This window comes from Kwoniella mangroviensis, assembly GCF_000507465.2.
Source record: "Kwoniella mangroviensis CBS 8507 chromosome 1 map unlocalized Ctg01, whole genome shotgun sequence".
NCBI classification, from domain to species: Eukaryota; Fungi; Basidiomycota; class Tremellomycetes; order Tremellales; family Cryptococcaceae; genus Kwoniella; species Kwoniella mangrovensis.
Window position 1 is genome coordinate 344,630 of NW_027062533.1, and position 14,449 is coordinate 359,078.

Genomic DNA, 14,449 nt, shown 5'->3' on the forward strand with positions numbered 1-14,449 from the left:
GAAGTGGTTGATGCATTTCATGCAACGTCCAGTGATCAGCGACATACCCGGGGAATGCGGAGACCCCATTGATGAACACGTGGTGAGCTGGGTCCAAATCGCATGTCAGATGCCACACCACGGACTCTGCATACTCCCGCTAAACTCCGACCCACCAAAAATTCCATTCCCCTTCCTCTCGTGTGCTCGACGGGTGTATACAACATTTTCAACGTTATTTCACCTTGTGCATTCTTCTCTTCTCCTCATCCATCAAACCAAACCAAATACGACAAAACAAACAAAATGGCCCCCAAGAAAGTTAGAGCTCCTCAAGAGCAAGCTGCCGTCAACCTCGGTCCTAACGCCGCCGAGGGTGAGAACGTCTTCGGTGTCGCTCACATCTTCGCTTCGTGAGTTTTGCCATATCGTATGGAAATCGAAAGAATCACCTGACTGACTTTGGACGTATGTGATTCATAGCTTCAACGACACTTTCGTCCACGTTACCGATCTCTCCGGTAAAGAAACCATCTCCAGAGTCACTGGTGGTATGAAAGTCAAGGCTGATCGAGATGAATCATCTGTGAGTGTTGTTTTCCACATTTTTTGACAATGCTTCACAAATCTTTCGTTCCTTTCAGAAAATATTGTTAAATCATGTTCTAATCTCTCATGGTAATCTTAGCCTTACGCCGCGATGTTGGCTGCCCAAGACGTTGCCGCCAAATGCAAGGAAGTCGGTATCACCGCTCTCCACGTCAAACTCAGAGCTACCGGTGGTACCGGTACCAAGCAACCTGGTCCAGGTGGTCAAGCCGCTCTCAGAGCTCTCGCCCGAGCAGGTATGAAGATTGGTAGAATCGAAGATGTCACTCCTATCCCATCCGACTCCACTAGAAGAAAGGGTGGTAGAAGAGGTAGAAGACTCTAGATGTCATCCACTTCATTTCCCTTACTTTGTTGGATCACTTATATGGGAATTCAAAAAAAAAAAAATGGGTTTCGTCGTATTTGGTCGCTGCAGAGCACGCGATATTTGATATCTATTCTACCTTAATATAGACTAGTTGATAGTATATATTGAGAGATGTCATTATCCCGTGGCTCGCTGCGTTCGTTCAGACGTGTTGGTATATTCAGTCTACAATAGCACTGATCAATCACTGACTTGGGTTCAAGCTTTCATGCGGCATTATTCATTATATCATTCACAAGAACATGACTAATCTACAGGTACAACAACTGAGATCGGTTCCTGCTGCATTCCTCCAAACTTTCCCTCATCACCTTCTCCGCTTGTCCCTTCTCTCCCCTACCACTCCCCACCCTCATCACCCTTCTCTTCATCCCACCTATTATCGTCCTCATCGCCTTTATCATCCTCATAATACTCATCATCTTTATCATCGTTCATCCTCATCAAACCCGAAGGGCCAGAAGAGGGACCACCAACACCGCCAACACCGCCCATATTATTGAGTCCACGTAGAATATCGTAATTGATTCTCGAGGAGAATTGCTTCCCTTTGGCGAAATTTTGAATGGCTTCACGAGAACTGTTGTATGGACCTTTATGCGGTGCAGCACGTTTCCTCTTTGGCTGTGATGAGGATGAATCTCAGCTGTGTGTTCAACGTGATAGACGATTCGGCGCAGATGACAGCTAAATCTGGTATTACTCACTTTGGGTTTGGTCGGGTCAATGCCCTTCGCTCGTAATGCTATCGCACGTTCTTCCTGGCGGACTATGATATTTGCAAGCAAGTCAGTCTATGATACATAGATACATTTCTGTCTGATCAGATTGATTGATAAATACGATCCACTCACCCTTCTCCTCCTCTAACCATTTGCCATTACTACTCAACCAAATCCTCGCTCTTGCCTGTTTCTCATCTTCGTCCAACCTAAAACTCATTTCCAACTCTTCATCATCCAAATCTTCAAATTCAATTTCTTTCACTTTTGCCAATTTCTCTCTTTTCAACCTAGCTTGATGAACTACTGATAATTCTTCCATTAGGGTTTTAGGATCTCTAGATCCTATCCACATCTTGATGCGATCCGTCATATGTTTACCTTGATATAGTAATTCTTCACCTTTAAATACATCTTTGGCCAGGTAATCCAATACGGCATCTTGGTTTTCCCATTCTTTGAATTCTTCTCCACCACCATCCTCTTTCTTCGTCTTACCTCCCGCTGCTGCATCTTGCTCTTCTTTCGTTATTGATCTTAATTGTGTGGCAGGTTCACCCAACTCTTCTTCCTTGTTTTCATCCTCATCCTCATCGTCTTCATCTTCCTCCTTATCATAGTCTATCAAAGCATCCAGCTCCAACTCGTTGTAAATATCGATCTGATCGTTACCGTTCTTCTGTAGATTTTTAATTTGTCTCATGAAGGCTGATTTCTCTCTCAATCTCTCTGCTCGTGATTCTTCAGGATTATCACGTGCGAGTTCCAGCTCATTCACATAATCAGCTTGAGAGATCGGCTCCAGATTATCATCTTCCTCGTCTTCCTCATCATCCCGTTCTTCATCTTCAGCATCTTCCGCTTGGCTCTCAACATCATGTGCGGCGGCAGTGACCATCCCTCTCATCTCCTCATCCTCATCCTCATCTTCATCTCCATCGACTTGTTTTCCCTTCCCTTTGAATCTCTTACTTGGTCTTTCATCTTCATTCACCAGCTCATCAACTTCCGATCCCAATTCGCTACTCTCTTGTTGTTCCCTCTTCAATCTCTCAATTTTGATCTGTTGTAATTCCCTTTTCTTCACCACAGGTGGTTTCTCCGACTCGTTCATCTTATCTAGATCTTCATCCGTCAACGTACGCCATTCAGCCACGGTCTTTTTCGCCATCTCCGTTTGAGCAAATTCCAATAACCTTTTCTTGATGGTCGTAGGATGAACTTTAACCACTTGAGCAACTTCATCGGGAGTTCTGAGAAAGTTGGACATTCTAGCGGCGATGATCAGACATGCACCGCATACTCCTGCCGGACGTCTACCTTGAGTCATCCAATCTGCTCTGAATCGCCTGACGAGCCTTGATGCGTCGGTGGCGATTAGATGGACTGTGGGACCGAAATCTAATTTATGAGCGAATCGGAGGTTGTATATTGCTGGATCGACTTCGGGCATCTGCTCGAGTAAGTGAAGGATTGAACGGAGTTTGAGATATGTAGCACCGAGTTCATAGACGTTGATCTGTGAACCCATTCAAAAAAGCTCAGTATGTATAGTAATGGAGGATCACGATATGTGCAATTCGAGAAGGGGTCGGAATGATTCACTCACACTTAATCTCTCACTGAAATCAATCAACATATGAGCATCTTTACCCAACCTACAAGCAAGGTATAGACAACTGGCCACCACGTATTCTGTCCTTCTACCTCTATTGAACTTGTTATCTACCGCCATGGAGTAAAATCGCTTCGCTTTACCTGAGATGACATTGTTGATGTGCATCTGTCTAGCGACATTATCGATTTTGACGGCGCCTACGAATACAGATCATCAATATAAGATGCAGTTCATGATTCACTTTGCAATACAGAGGTAGAGATGTTATCGTTGAGGAAGTACCAAACTCGACTTACCAGATTGTTTGATCCCTTCAGTGTTCTGTATACCTTTCGCACCACTTCTCACACCCGCAAAACCAGTTTGGTTATGTGCTACGAAACCGCCTTGAATATGTATACGACCTGATGAACCTTCCGCAAATCCTACTTCAGATACTAGTATATTTTCTTCTACGATCTGACCACAGGTATGACATCTGTCGTAAAATCACAAGCCATCGTTAGTCAATCATCACAAGTCGATACTTGGTTACCTAAAAAGTCGATCATATAAAGCTTTACTCACACTACGTTACCTGCACTGAAATCTGTCTGTAGATTACCAGCCTCTTTGCAGTAAGGGCACTGCTTCACAGTTGACATCCTGTCTTCTGTCTTATTCTGGGTATGTTGATGCTTATCTTATCTATGACAGATGGGATCCCAATGTATAATTGAGTAGGTGATGAAGTGAAAGAAGGTTGATTAGTTTTATTGTTTTGGTTAAAATTGTTTTGATGGACGGAGTCGAACCGCGGTTTGTGTTGTACCACCTTGGAACGCCCTGAAAGCGATCTGAAAACGGAAGAGTTGCTGGGTTAAGATCTACCTTTTAACGATCGATTGTGCGACGCGATTCAATAATCTAAAAGAACAAGATCAATCTGTAGAACCGGATCCCTCATGGTGAAATGCTTGAATACGCTTTCCAAAAGCATGCATGTGCACCTGTATCAAAGAAGAGATCGAGCTCGTATTAGCGTGCACTGTACATACATGAAACCGCATACTGATACACTGATACACTATAGAGAATCGAGAAATCGAGAAATCGCGTACCTAAGTCACGTGATCATAAACCACTGTTAACATTACTCAACCATCAGCAATCCACTCACGGCTCAAACTCGATCTATCTCTTCCTCTTCTTCCTCTTTCAGTTCGCCTTGTTCCTATCAATCTTCCATAAGCTCCCAGCAAAGAGCTCACCGACCTGTCTGCTGTCCACGAATCTCTCTGAACTTCGATAAACCCCGCAGGGGCCAGCCAAAGCACCATGCCTCGATCAACCTACACCGAGTCTCTGTTGGGCCCAGAGCTTTATAAGAAAGTGCGAGAAACGAGGATACTGGTAGTGGGAGCAGGAGGGATAGGATGTGAACTATGTGAGTCGGTTTCTACGATCAGCCCTACTCCGCTGCTTGATCGCAAATTCTGATATAGGATAAAGGAGCTGATATCTTATGTCATTACGATCACAAAGTGAAAAACCTCGTCTTGGTCGGATTCGCAAATATAGAAATAGTGAGCTGTTCCTCCCATGAGAAGGCATTCGGTAGCTCACTCGTATATATATAGATCGACCTAGATACGATCGACTTATCCAATTTAAACCGACAGTTTCTCTTCCGTAAACCAGATATATCAAAACCCAAAGCACTCGTCGCAGCAGCTACAGCCAGGCATTTCAACCCTTCTTCCGGTATCGAGATTCACGCCAGACATGGGAATGTCAAAGATAGTGTGAATGACCTGGAGTGGATAAAGGGCTTTGGACTGGTCATGAACGCTTTGGATAACATGGGTATGTATGCTCCAAAATCTACCATAGATCAAAAAGCTGACGAGAGGGTCATGGTAATACTAGATGCACGAAGACATGTTAACAAATTGTGTCAGGCTGCCAATATACCGCTGATCGAATCTGGTACAGCTGGTTATCTAGGTCAGGTTACACCTATGATCAAAGTGTGTTTACGCCCATGTCTTCAGCTGTTCATTTGATACAAAGGCAAAGCAGCTGATAAATGGAATGATGTAAAAGGATAAAACGGAATGTTTCGACTGTGTAGTAAAACCTGCACCTAAATCTTTCCCTGTCTGTACGATCCGATCGACTCCCTCGGAACCTATACATTGTATAGTATGGGGCAAAACGTATCTTTTTGGGTCAGTTGACCGTCAGTTTCTTATGGTATCAGCAACCACGATCAGCTGACATATCTCATCTAATAGGAAGTTGTTTGGAGAAGATGATGAAGATATGGATACTGAAGAGCTGGACAAAGCGAAAGCTGGCGGTGAGAATGGTAAGCATCTATTCTGCCTTGCAACCGTGTTTCATAGCTGAAGTTACGATGTAGCTGAGGAAATTGAGAATCTCAAGAAGGAAGCTGCGGCGTTTAGGGAAGTGAGAAAGAATTTGGGTGAAGAAGATGGACCTCAGCGTGTCTTCCATAAAGTGAGAGGATCCGGAAGTCCGGAAGCGTTATGCGATTGGTAAAATATCTGACATGCTCGTGAAATTAGGTATTCAATGAGGATATAAACCGATTGTTGGCCATGGAAGATATGTGGAAAAAGGAAGGTCGAGTCAAACCTGTTCCTCTTGACTACGAAGGTATAATGAATGGCACTTTCGAAACTCCCCCTCTCAGGCATGCTGCCCAGCTGCCCGTTGCAAATGGACAAGCCCAAGCGAATGGAAGTAGTGGGCAAAAGAAGGAAGGCTTGAAAGATCAGAGGGAATTGACTTTGCAAGAAAATCTGGAATTGTTCATTGATAGGTCAGCTTCATATATTGAGCCGCCTGGGCGAATTGCAAGCTGATTTTCACTCACAAAAATAGCTGTAAACGACTCTGTGCTCGAATCATTTCTCATCCCAATATCCCCTTATCATTTGACAAAGACGATGATGATACGTTAGACTTCGTGCTAGCTACAGCAAATCTCAGAGCGACTGCTTATGGCATACCGAACAAAACGCGATTCCAAGTGAAAGGTGAGCTAAGTCGTTCGGAGCAAGGTGCATGCCAAAGCTGACACTTGATTCGCAGAAATGGCCGGAAACATCATCCCTGCCATTGCTACCACCAACGCCATCATTGCCGGTTTGATCGTCATGCAATCACTTAACATCCTTCGTCAACTTCCTCTTCCCTCTACATCCAACGAAGCCTCGACATCTGCCGGACCAGCCATCAGGAATGTATACTTAAGAACCGATGCTATCAGACCATTAGGATACATGATACCTGCCGAACCAGATCCCAGCTGCTCAGTATGTCGAGATGTCTATATCCCACTGAAAGTTGATTTGACTAGATGTACTTTGGGTACCTTCGTCAATGACGTAGTAAAAACATGGCTGGCTCAAGCTCAATTTGAAGGAAAGGAAACAGAGGATGAAGATGAGGTGGAATGGACGATATTTGAGGGCGGTAGATTATTGGCTGATCCTGATTTCGATGATAATTACGAGAGAACGTTGGATGATCTAGATGTTACAAGAGGGAAGATGTTGACTGTCAGAGATGAGGATGGGAAATATAGACCGGTACATTTCAGCATTTGCGAGGGGTGAGTGCGACCAGCGATCTATTTCACATATTGACATCTTGACCTGGAGAAATGTGGTACTGATCAGTTTGCTATGATACATTATAGAGACGCACAGTCCGCACTCCCATACTCTCTCCCTTCTTCACAACCTTTCATCCCCCTCGCACCTGTCAAACCACAAGAAACTCAAGATGAAGAGGAATTTACCTTGCTCGACTCGCTTCCTCCTGCTGCTAGTTCTTCCGTCAGCGAAGTCGCTCCTATATCGAGTAATACGGCGGCGGGTACCAAGCGATCTGCACCTGATGATGGGGATGTCAAGGATTTGACGGCAGAGGACGAACAGACAACGAAGAAGAGAAAGGTCGTGGTTGTTGATGAGGATGATGATTTTGAAATTTTATAGGAGGTGGAACAGCTCAATCAGTGGTGGTATGTTGGCGAGACAAGGCAATGTCGTTGTTGTTGTGAATGTTGATTATGACGACGAGAGTAGAACTTAGATTTGTACATACAGCGAATATGCATTATATTATATATCAAGTAATATACATACAACCGTTGTTCTGACTTCTATTTGATGTGATTAATTAATTAATCGAGATTCGTAATCAAATCGATCTTTGTCTGATCTGAGAATTGGATAGGAGCACAGTTAAATTGTACACCTATCATGTTCACCTCCCTACAACGCTCCAATCCAGCCCTTTTATACCTAACGAATCCACAAAGTCCCTCATATAATCTACCAGATCTGAATAAGTCACATCACCATTGATCGAAACAGCATTGACTGGTCTCGAGGGATATAATTGGATTAACCACGGTTTGTTATTTTTGCTTTTTGTATTTTCGTTTGAAGGGATGTGTGTTTTATTGGCCGATAAGTGGGTGATGGAGAGATGTAACGTTATAGGATTAGGTGTAGGGAGAGGAAGAGGAAGAGGGATATGGAACAATTGGCCTGTAGAATAGTACGTATGAGAATGTCTAACCAGATTGAAAATGAAAGTCAGCATGTTGTATGCATCATCACTAGCCAAGTCGAGAAAATGGGTTTGAGTTTGACTCACTCAAATCCCAAACTAGCTATGAAATCCTGTATATCCTCTTCACTGTTCATACCCAATATTTCCAAACCTATTACAGCTCTGGTAGTGATTTCAGAATACTCTTGACTCCTCAATGGAGCAGATACATAACTTAGATTATGTACCCATCTACCTTCCTCATCTTTCCCTTTCCCTTTCCCTTTCCCTTTTATCAGTGAAGATGATGTGGGTAATTTGCGGGATCTGAACCTCAAATTTCGTAATTGACCTTTAACTATTGGATTGGAATTGGTATATATCCTGTCGATGAGTGATAATGGCTCGATATGGATTGAATGGAGGGATAGGTGGGAGGTGAATTTGGATAAGAGCGAAGAGGGGAGGAGGGTGTAGAGAGTCGGTTCGAGGGAGGTTGAAGAGGAGGAGGAGGAGGACATGATGATGCGAGTTCGATCAGATGGATCTTGTGGGATGTTATGTATATGATCTAATCGGACTTGTTCAGTCGAAAGTGGATATTACTTGAGTTGCACTTGCTGTTACCATGCTTCTCTCTCTTTCATGTCTAAAGATGTCAATGTCAATTCGAAATATGGTGATGTCATCACTTATCACTTTCCCGCTTGGCTGTGTTCCTGATCGTGTTGAGATTGAGGCATTTAAGTGAATTGGCTCACATGGAAAGTATAAATAGACTTGTACGATTGTCCTTTCGTTTCTCACTCAAGGTCAATCGATGCATGGGCATGGACATTGAGATGCAATTCGTTTCAAGATGATTGATTGTCTTTCGTATCTTGATCAACTGATTGGTACCGATTCGATATCTACTGACAAGGTCCGAATACCCTTGATACACCATCACCGTCACCGTCACTGTCACCATCACCATCACCACTCGATATGAGTCACGATTCAATGTCAGGAATGGATGACAGTGAGTGTCTCTCATTCATGTCTGAACAGCTAATATAATTATTTGACTATGACGATGACTTGACGCTGATGAGCTGTATCTCAGTGTCATCTACCTCAGCCATGGGGGATATGAAGATGTATTTCCATGGATCGATAGGAACAGATAGTGAGCGTGTTCCTCCGTCCACATGCGCCTTTTCCCTTCTTTTTACTTACTGTACATCATGTGTCATTATATTTCTCGTCTTACACGTTAATTTCTTCAGCTTCATACTGACGTGTACGCTACTCTATAGTGCTCTGGTTCGCATCGTGGATGCCTACTTCTGCAGGGGCGACCGCAGGAGTATGTATAGGACTATTCCTCTTTGCTGTATTTGAGAGGTATCTGGTAGCGTTTAGGAGGGCTTGTGATGCCGCATGGAGGAAGGGGTGAGTGTGCCTTCTGTCCTTCTCTCTCAATCTGTATGTTTTTGCTTGAAGTGTATTTCGATCTGTGAACAATCGGGCACACATGGGAGATGTTACGATCGAACCTCGCATAGTCTTAACAACTGACTTTCAGATAATTTAGTCAACTAGGATACCATCGACCAGTCACTTCAGGTCACCTACCACCCATCTTCTCCGCGAATTCTTCAGGAAATACGACTTCCCTTCCTTCCCAGCCAATATTGACCTCACGTCGATCGACCAACGAAAATGGAAAAGAGAAAGACGATAACATCCTACCGTCAAGTTCGACTACTTCTTATCCCGTACTTCGCACAGAAGGTTATGGCGATTCTATTCCTTCTTATTCACCTGACCTCAATGGTACAAGTGCTGCGGATGGTACCGGTAACAGTCATACACATAATCATTTACCCAAGGCGGTAAGGCGAACTTTGGATCCTGCTAGAGAAGGGAGGTGGAGTAGACCTTTTAGGTGGAGTGTGGATATCCCTAGAGGATTATTACATGCTTTGCAGACGCTGGTCCATTATTTATTGATGTGAGTGAACTCTGATACTTGTCAATCTATCTCTATTAAAATTGACCGAATAAAGAACGTCTTCCATGAAGGAGGGAGGAAGCCTATCGTGTCATTTCAATCGGCTATCATGCTAATACACAGGTGATCTTCGCAGGCTGGTTGTTATGACATTTAATATTTGGTGGATCATCTCGGTGGTTGTTGGTAGTGGGATTGGGGAGATGTTATTTGGAAGATTCGGGTCCAGTCATTCGGGGCATTAAGAAGAGGGGAAATTCCAAATCCTGGACAATATAATGTGTAAGTAAGAATGTATGAACATATGTATCATAAGCTTCCATTGTTTGGATGTTGTTTCCGCTATGGGCGGAAGGATCTCGTTCTGGAAGTGGTGATTTACATGTAGTGCGGAGTGCAGCAGATGTACTACCTAAGAGAAAGATATCATTCTACGCATGTACTGTCTGAGAAGGATGTTGGGTGTTCAGATAATATCTGAGAAGGTACTGCCTGTAAAGATAATACCTGCACAGACTGTTCCCGAGACAAAATCCATTGTGCTACTACAGAACCGGAGATGGTTCCACTGATACTACCACAGGACAATCTCAATTTCCCTTATTGTTCTACCATCTGTGCCATCACACCGTACCAAAGGACCATTGCCAGGCCACGCTCCCGCACCGGTATTACCTGAGAAGACGCCTCCTCCGACACTGTCTGAGAAGGCGTTTTCACAATGGTGCTCTATTGTATTGTGTCTTCCGGGATTCATCGTGCGATCCAATATTCGCACATCAGAAAAAGTATATAAAGTATGATCGATATCATGTTCTGGCATGCATGCAGTCCCCCATCGATGGACAGAGCATCGTGCATGCTAGGCGCTAGCTTGTTATACCTCGTCCACCCTTTATCAGATAACCCACCACTCAAGCTTGGGAATTGAAAATAGTGCCACATCACCACGCGAACGGGACTATATTCTCACGAAAAATGTCGAACTCGCAGGATGTGGATGTGGATGTACACACCAAAAGACCAATCTACGTTTATTTCGCACTTGTTGTTCTTCTTTTACCTACAGAACTCTTCCTTATAGGTATGTCCTCCCTTCCTCATATTCACTATTTGCCAAGTACCGAGCTGATATCTGTCCTGGGCGGTTGTAGAGTCGCTTGACTGTCTACCTCCTACGACAAGTTAGGTGCTCGGAAGAGCTCAGAATGAAGCAAGGTTCCCTTCTTTATATAGGACGGAAGCTCATCGGTCTTTCCACCGTTTAGTCGGAGATTCATCCTTGGTTTTTGAACAGGATGAGAAGTGGAGGATGGGTGATACATTTCAATGAATGTTCGTATGTTATATGTTATGCATTGTGCTGGTTCTTCAGATTGATTGGATGAGCTGGGAATTTTCTACGGGTTTGTGTTGATTTCCGGTTGCGGTACCTGCTCGGTCATATCCGCGTCACTCAACTCAACCATGTGTTGATTGAACGAACGATGATATAATCGAACTGTCGCATAAGATCCCTCCATCCATTAGTCCATGATCATCCGTATTGTACATAGTGTCCAGGTCAATCAAAGGAGAAGGCCAAGATGGTATTCCTCTCTCCTCTCCTACTGCTCAGCTCCCTGCTTGCCTATCCAGTGCTCGGAACGAAGACAACCCTAGATCCACATACACATCGTGAATTACTATTGAATGGTAGACCTCAGATCGGATTATGGAAGAGTCTGTTGAAAGAGCAGAAAACTAGGGATGAGCAGGCTAAGCTGTCAAAAATGTATGTACTCGTACCACTCTATGAGAATATACGTGTGCTCATGAGTTCAGACTGTATGTTGTACTGACAATGAATGTCGGTTGTTTCATAGTCAAGATAATATCCAACGACCATTCTATACATCCAGTAAACCATTATACGAAGCACACTGTTTCCCTCAGAAGATCAGTCATTTCGATGATACCGTCAATGGAACGTTTTGTCAGAGATATTGGATAGATACTAGTTTCTACAAAGAAGGTGGACCAGTGATCTTGTTGGATGGTGGTGAGACTAGTGGACAGGATAGGTAAGTCGACTCGTCAGGAATCTCAAGAGGATATACTGATCACCAGATCGAGTGAATAGAGTACCATTTCTGGAGAAAGGAATTTTGCAGATCTTGAGCAATGCTACGGGTGGTATTGGAATAGTATTAGAACATAGGTGAGCTAATGTCTCCCCTCCAAATGGCTCAGCAATTGAGATAGCTAACGATGTGCGGTGTGGATCGAAGATATTACGGGGAGTCCGTTCCTGTCGATTCATTCTCGACTGACGATCTTAGATTTTTGAATAATAAAGAAGCACTAGAAGATTCAGCTTATGTGAGTATCCCAAGCTTACTTCTATACCATCACTCTTTTGCAAACTCACTGATCATTCATTCTCTATGTCTCAACAGTTCATTGAGAATTTTGAGCCTCCTTCTTCCATCCGCTCATTGTCATCCTCAAATGCCCTTCATCCCAATAATACCGCATGGATATACTACGGAGGTTCATATGCAGGTGCGAGAGCTGCGCATATGAGGAAAGAGTATCCTCACTTGGTATGGGGCGCAATAGCAAGTAGTGGTGAGTTGACATTTCAACATCTCTCATCCGATCGTCCTCGATCGAGTTGCTGATTCTCATCATGTATCCGACCTAGCCGTCACTCATGCCCAGATCAACTTCCCCCAATATTACGACCCCATCCAGCGATACGCACCTGAGAATTGCATCAACACCTTACAAGCTGCGATCGAACTTATAGATCACCTTTTAGACCAACCTGAACCTATACCCAGGTATCTCAAAGGATTGTTTGGATTGGAAGAACTGTTGAGTAATGAGGATTTCGCAGATGTCATTTCTGGTCCTCTAGGTGAGTTTCATATCTCACAAACATAGAGTGGGCGTGGGCGAGGGCGAGTGGTCAACTGATCCGGAGGACATACATTAGGTTATTGGCAAGCTAAGAATTGGGATCCGAAAGGTACGTCTTAGTCCTCATCCAAGCATGCTCCAATGTCCCTCTGCTGATATATGACCTTGATTGCTTAGTCGGATCGAACGAGTTTTACAGCTTCTGTGATTCGCTTACTGCTAAAGGTGCAGGCAGTAAATTGGGTTTGATAAGGATGTAAGTTATCAATCATGTGGTTAAAGCTCAGAGATCTTGAAATCTAAACTTACCTTTATGATTTGACTTGCACTTAGACCAGCGTCGATAATTCACTATGGGAAATATATCAAAGAGGTATGTATACCCGTGTTCTCACCCATCCTGAGATCTGGCTGATGACATATTGAAAATCAACAGAATGTCGTGGCTAGGTGTCCACGATCCGAGGGAAAACCCGCAAGTGATATCGAAGATGTACGTGCCAATTCGATGATCTCAGCGATATTTGTTTAGAGCTAATCATATTCTGTATCATGGTCAGTGCTTTGGTACTTCCCAGGATTCGAAATTTAGAGAAACAGATTTGGAACAGACGTGGAGATTATGGATTTTCCAGGGTGCGTGAGAGTGCCACGTATATCCCAATCATTCTTTTGCACAGAAAGTCCTCTTGAAGTTGACCGGAATGCATACTGACATATTCTGATGAATGCCAGTCTGCACCCAATGGGGTTACTTCATGCCTGCACCTCTCGAAGGTCCACGTATAATCTCGAACAAGTAGGTGCAATTCTCCCATGAATGTAATGTCCAGTAAATAGACTGACCGTTGTTGACAATAGGCTCACTCTCGAGTACACATCCAAAATCTGCCGACAAGCCTTCCCTCCAGGCAAACACTTTACTGTACCCGAATGGCCAGATGTGGAAGAAGTCAACCAGAGAGGTGACTATGAAATCGAGTATGATAGATTGGCATTCATAGATGGTGATAGAGACCCTTGGAGACCTATGGTATGTTCCCGATACTACTCGCAGCTATAAAGGTCGTGTATTTTGATACTGATTATAATGTTTGAGTAGACACCTCAAAGCGACTGGGCACCTAGAAGGAAATCTTCGGTGAATAGACCTGTACATCTGATATTTGGTAAGTGGAGCCTTAGCTCTGTTTGATTGAAAGATGGTACTGAAGCTAATTGATGCATGTATAATTGTAGATGGTGTACATCATTATGATGAGGTGAGTCGTATCCCAAGCCCTATATAGTCGATCCCTATCTAAACCTCTTATGAGAAGAGGGGCCATGAAGCTGACGAGATGTTTTGCGAATTACAGAACGGACTTGAAGATCACTCAAAAGAACCTCCAAGGATCAAAGATGTCCACGAGCTTGAGATCAACTTTATACAAGAATGGATCGCTCAGTTCAACGAGCAGAAGGAGAATATAAATTGATCATTTCTTTTCGATATGTCATACCCCGTATTCGCTTAGTGTAGTCAACAGTCGACATGGACCGCGCATTTACTATAGATACATGAAATGTCCCGCCCATATATCTCGTTACGATTATTTCGCAACTACATATACCCTGGAAAATGAACACCCTAATCTCGATCACAACTACTTCTATTGTGAAACCGATAGTGATCATGT

At 43.7% G+C, this 14,449-nt stretch overlaps 6 protein-coding genes across 6 annotated transcripts; 4 read left to right on the forward strand and 2 right to left on the reverse strand.

The window, feature by feature from the left end:
* Positions 1–285: 285 nt before the first annotated feature.
* On the forward strand, positions 286–913 carry I203_100116 (40S ribosomal protein uS11; the record flags this gene model as incomplete). Its single annotated transcript, XM_019151157.1, has 3 exons — positions 286–392; positions 463–565; positions 668–913. The coding sequence occupies 3 exons, from the start codon at positions 286–288 to the stop codon at positions 911–913; spliced, it is 456 nt and encodes a 151-aa protein (XP_018999482.1).
* Positions 914–1,294: 381 nt separating this feature from the next.
* Positions 1,295–3,942, reverse strand: I203_100117 (uncharacterized protein; the record flags this gene model as incomplete). The annotated part of the gene is made up of 6 exons (XM_019151156.1): positions 1,295–1,582; positions 1,666–1,727; positions 1,813–3,199; positions 3,290–3,495; positions 3,595–3,776; positions 3,866–3,942. 6 exons carry the CDS (start codon positions 3,940–3,942, stop codon positions 1,295–1,297), a joined length of 2,202 nt encoding a protein of 733 aa, XP_018999481.1.
* A 673-nt stretch (positions 3,943–4,615) lies between these two features.
* I203_100118 (uncharacterized protein) lies at positions 4,616–7,308 on the forward strand (the record flags this gene model as incomplete). The annotated part of the gene is made up of 11 exons (XM_065516571.1): positions 4,616–4,724; positions 4,823–4,863; positions 4,918–5,143; positions 5,207–5,307; positions 5,384–5,508; positions 5,575–5,648; positions 5,703–5,800; positions 5,869–6,125; positions 6,188–6,342; positions 6,398–6,920; positions 7,008–7,308. The coding sequence occupies 11 exons, from the start codon at positions 4,616–4,618 to the stop codon at positions 7,306–7,308; spliced, it is 2,010 nt and encodes a 669-aa protein (XP_065373389.1).
* Positions 7,309–7,579: 271 nt separating this feature from the next.
* Positions 7,580–8,391, reverse strand: I203_100119 (uncharacterized protein; the record flags this gene model as incomplete). Its single annotated transcript, XM_019151154.1, has 2 exons — positions 7,580–7,892; positions 7,976–8,391. The coding sequence occupies 2 exons, from the start codon at positions 8,389–8,391 to the stop codon at positions 7,580–7,582; spliced, it is 729 nt and encodes a 242-aa protein (XP_018999479.1).
* A 466-nt stretch (positions 8,392–8,857) lies between these two features.
* I203_100120 (uncharacterized protein) lies at positions 8,858–10,111 on the forward strand (the record flags this gene model as incomplete). Its single annotated transcript, XM_019151153.2, has 5 exons — positions 8,858–8,891; positions 8,976–9,038; positions 9,169–9,304; positions 9,447–9,866; positions 10,003–10,111. 5 exons carry the CDS (start codon positions 8,858–8,860, stop codon positions 10,109–10,111), a joined length of 762 nt encoding a protein of 253 aa, XP_018999478.2.
* Positions 10,112–11,452: 1,341 nt separating this feature from the next.
* I203_100121 (uncharacterized protein) lies at positions 11,453–14,248 on the forward strand (the record flags this gene model as incomplete). Its single annotated transcript, XM_019151152.1, has 16 exons — positions 11,453–11,640; positions 11,732–11,929; positions 11,989–12,066; positions 12,137–12,227; positions 12,305–12,476; positions 12,553–12,768; positions 12,847–12,879; positions 12,948–13,026; positions 13,104–13,143; positions 13,207–13,263; positions 13,331–13,406; positions 13,506–13,569; positions 13,632–13,803; positions 13,873–13,939; positions 14,010–14,032; positions 14,129–14,248. The coding sequence occupies 16 exons, from the start codon at positions 11,453–11,455 to the stop codon at positions 14,246–14,248; spliced, it is 1,674 nt and encodes a 557-aa protein (XP_018999477.1).
* Between the last annotated feature and the right edge of the window lie 201 nt (positions 14,249–14,449).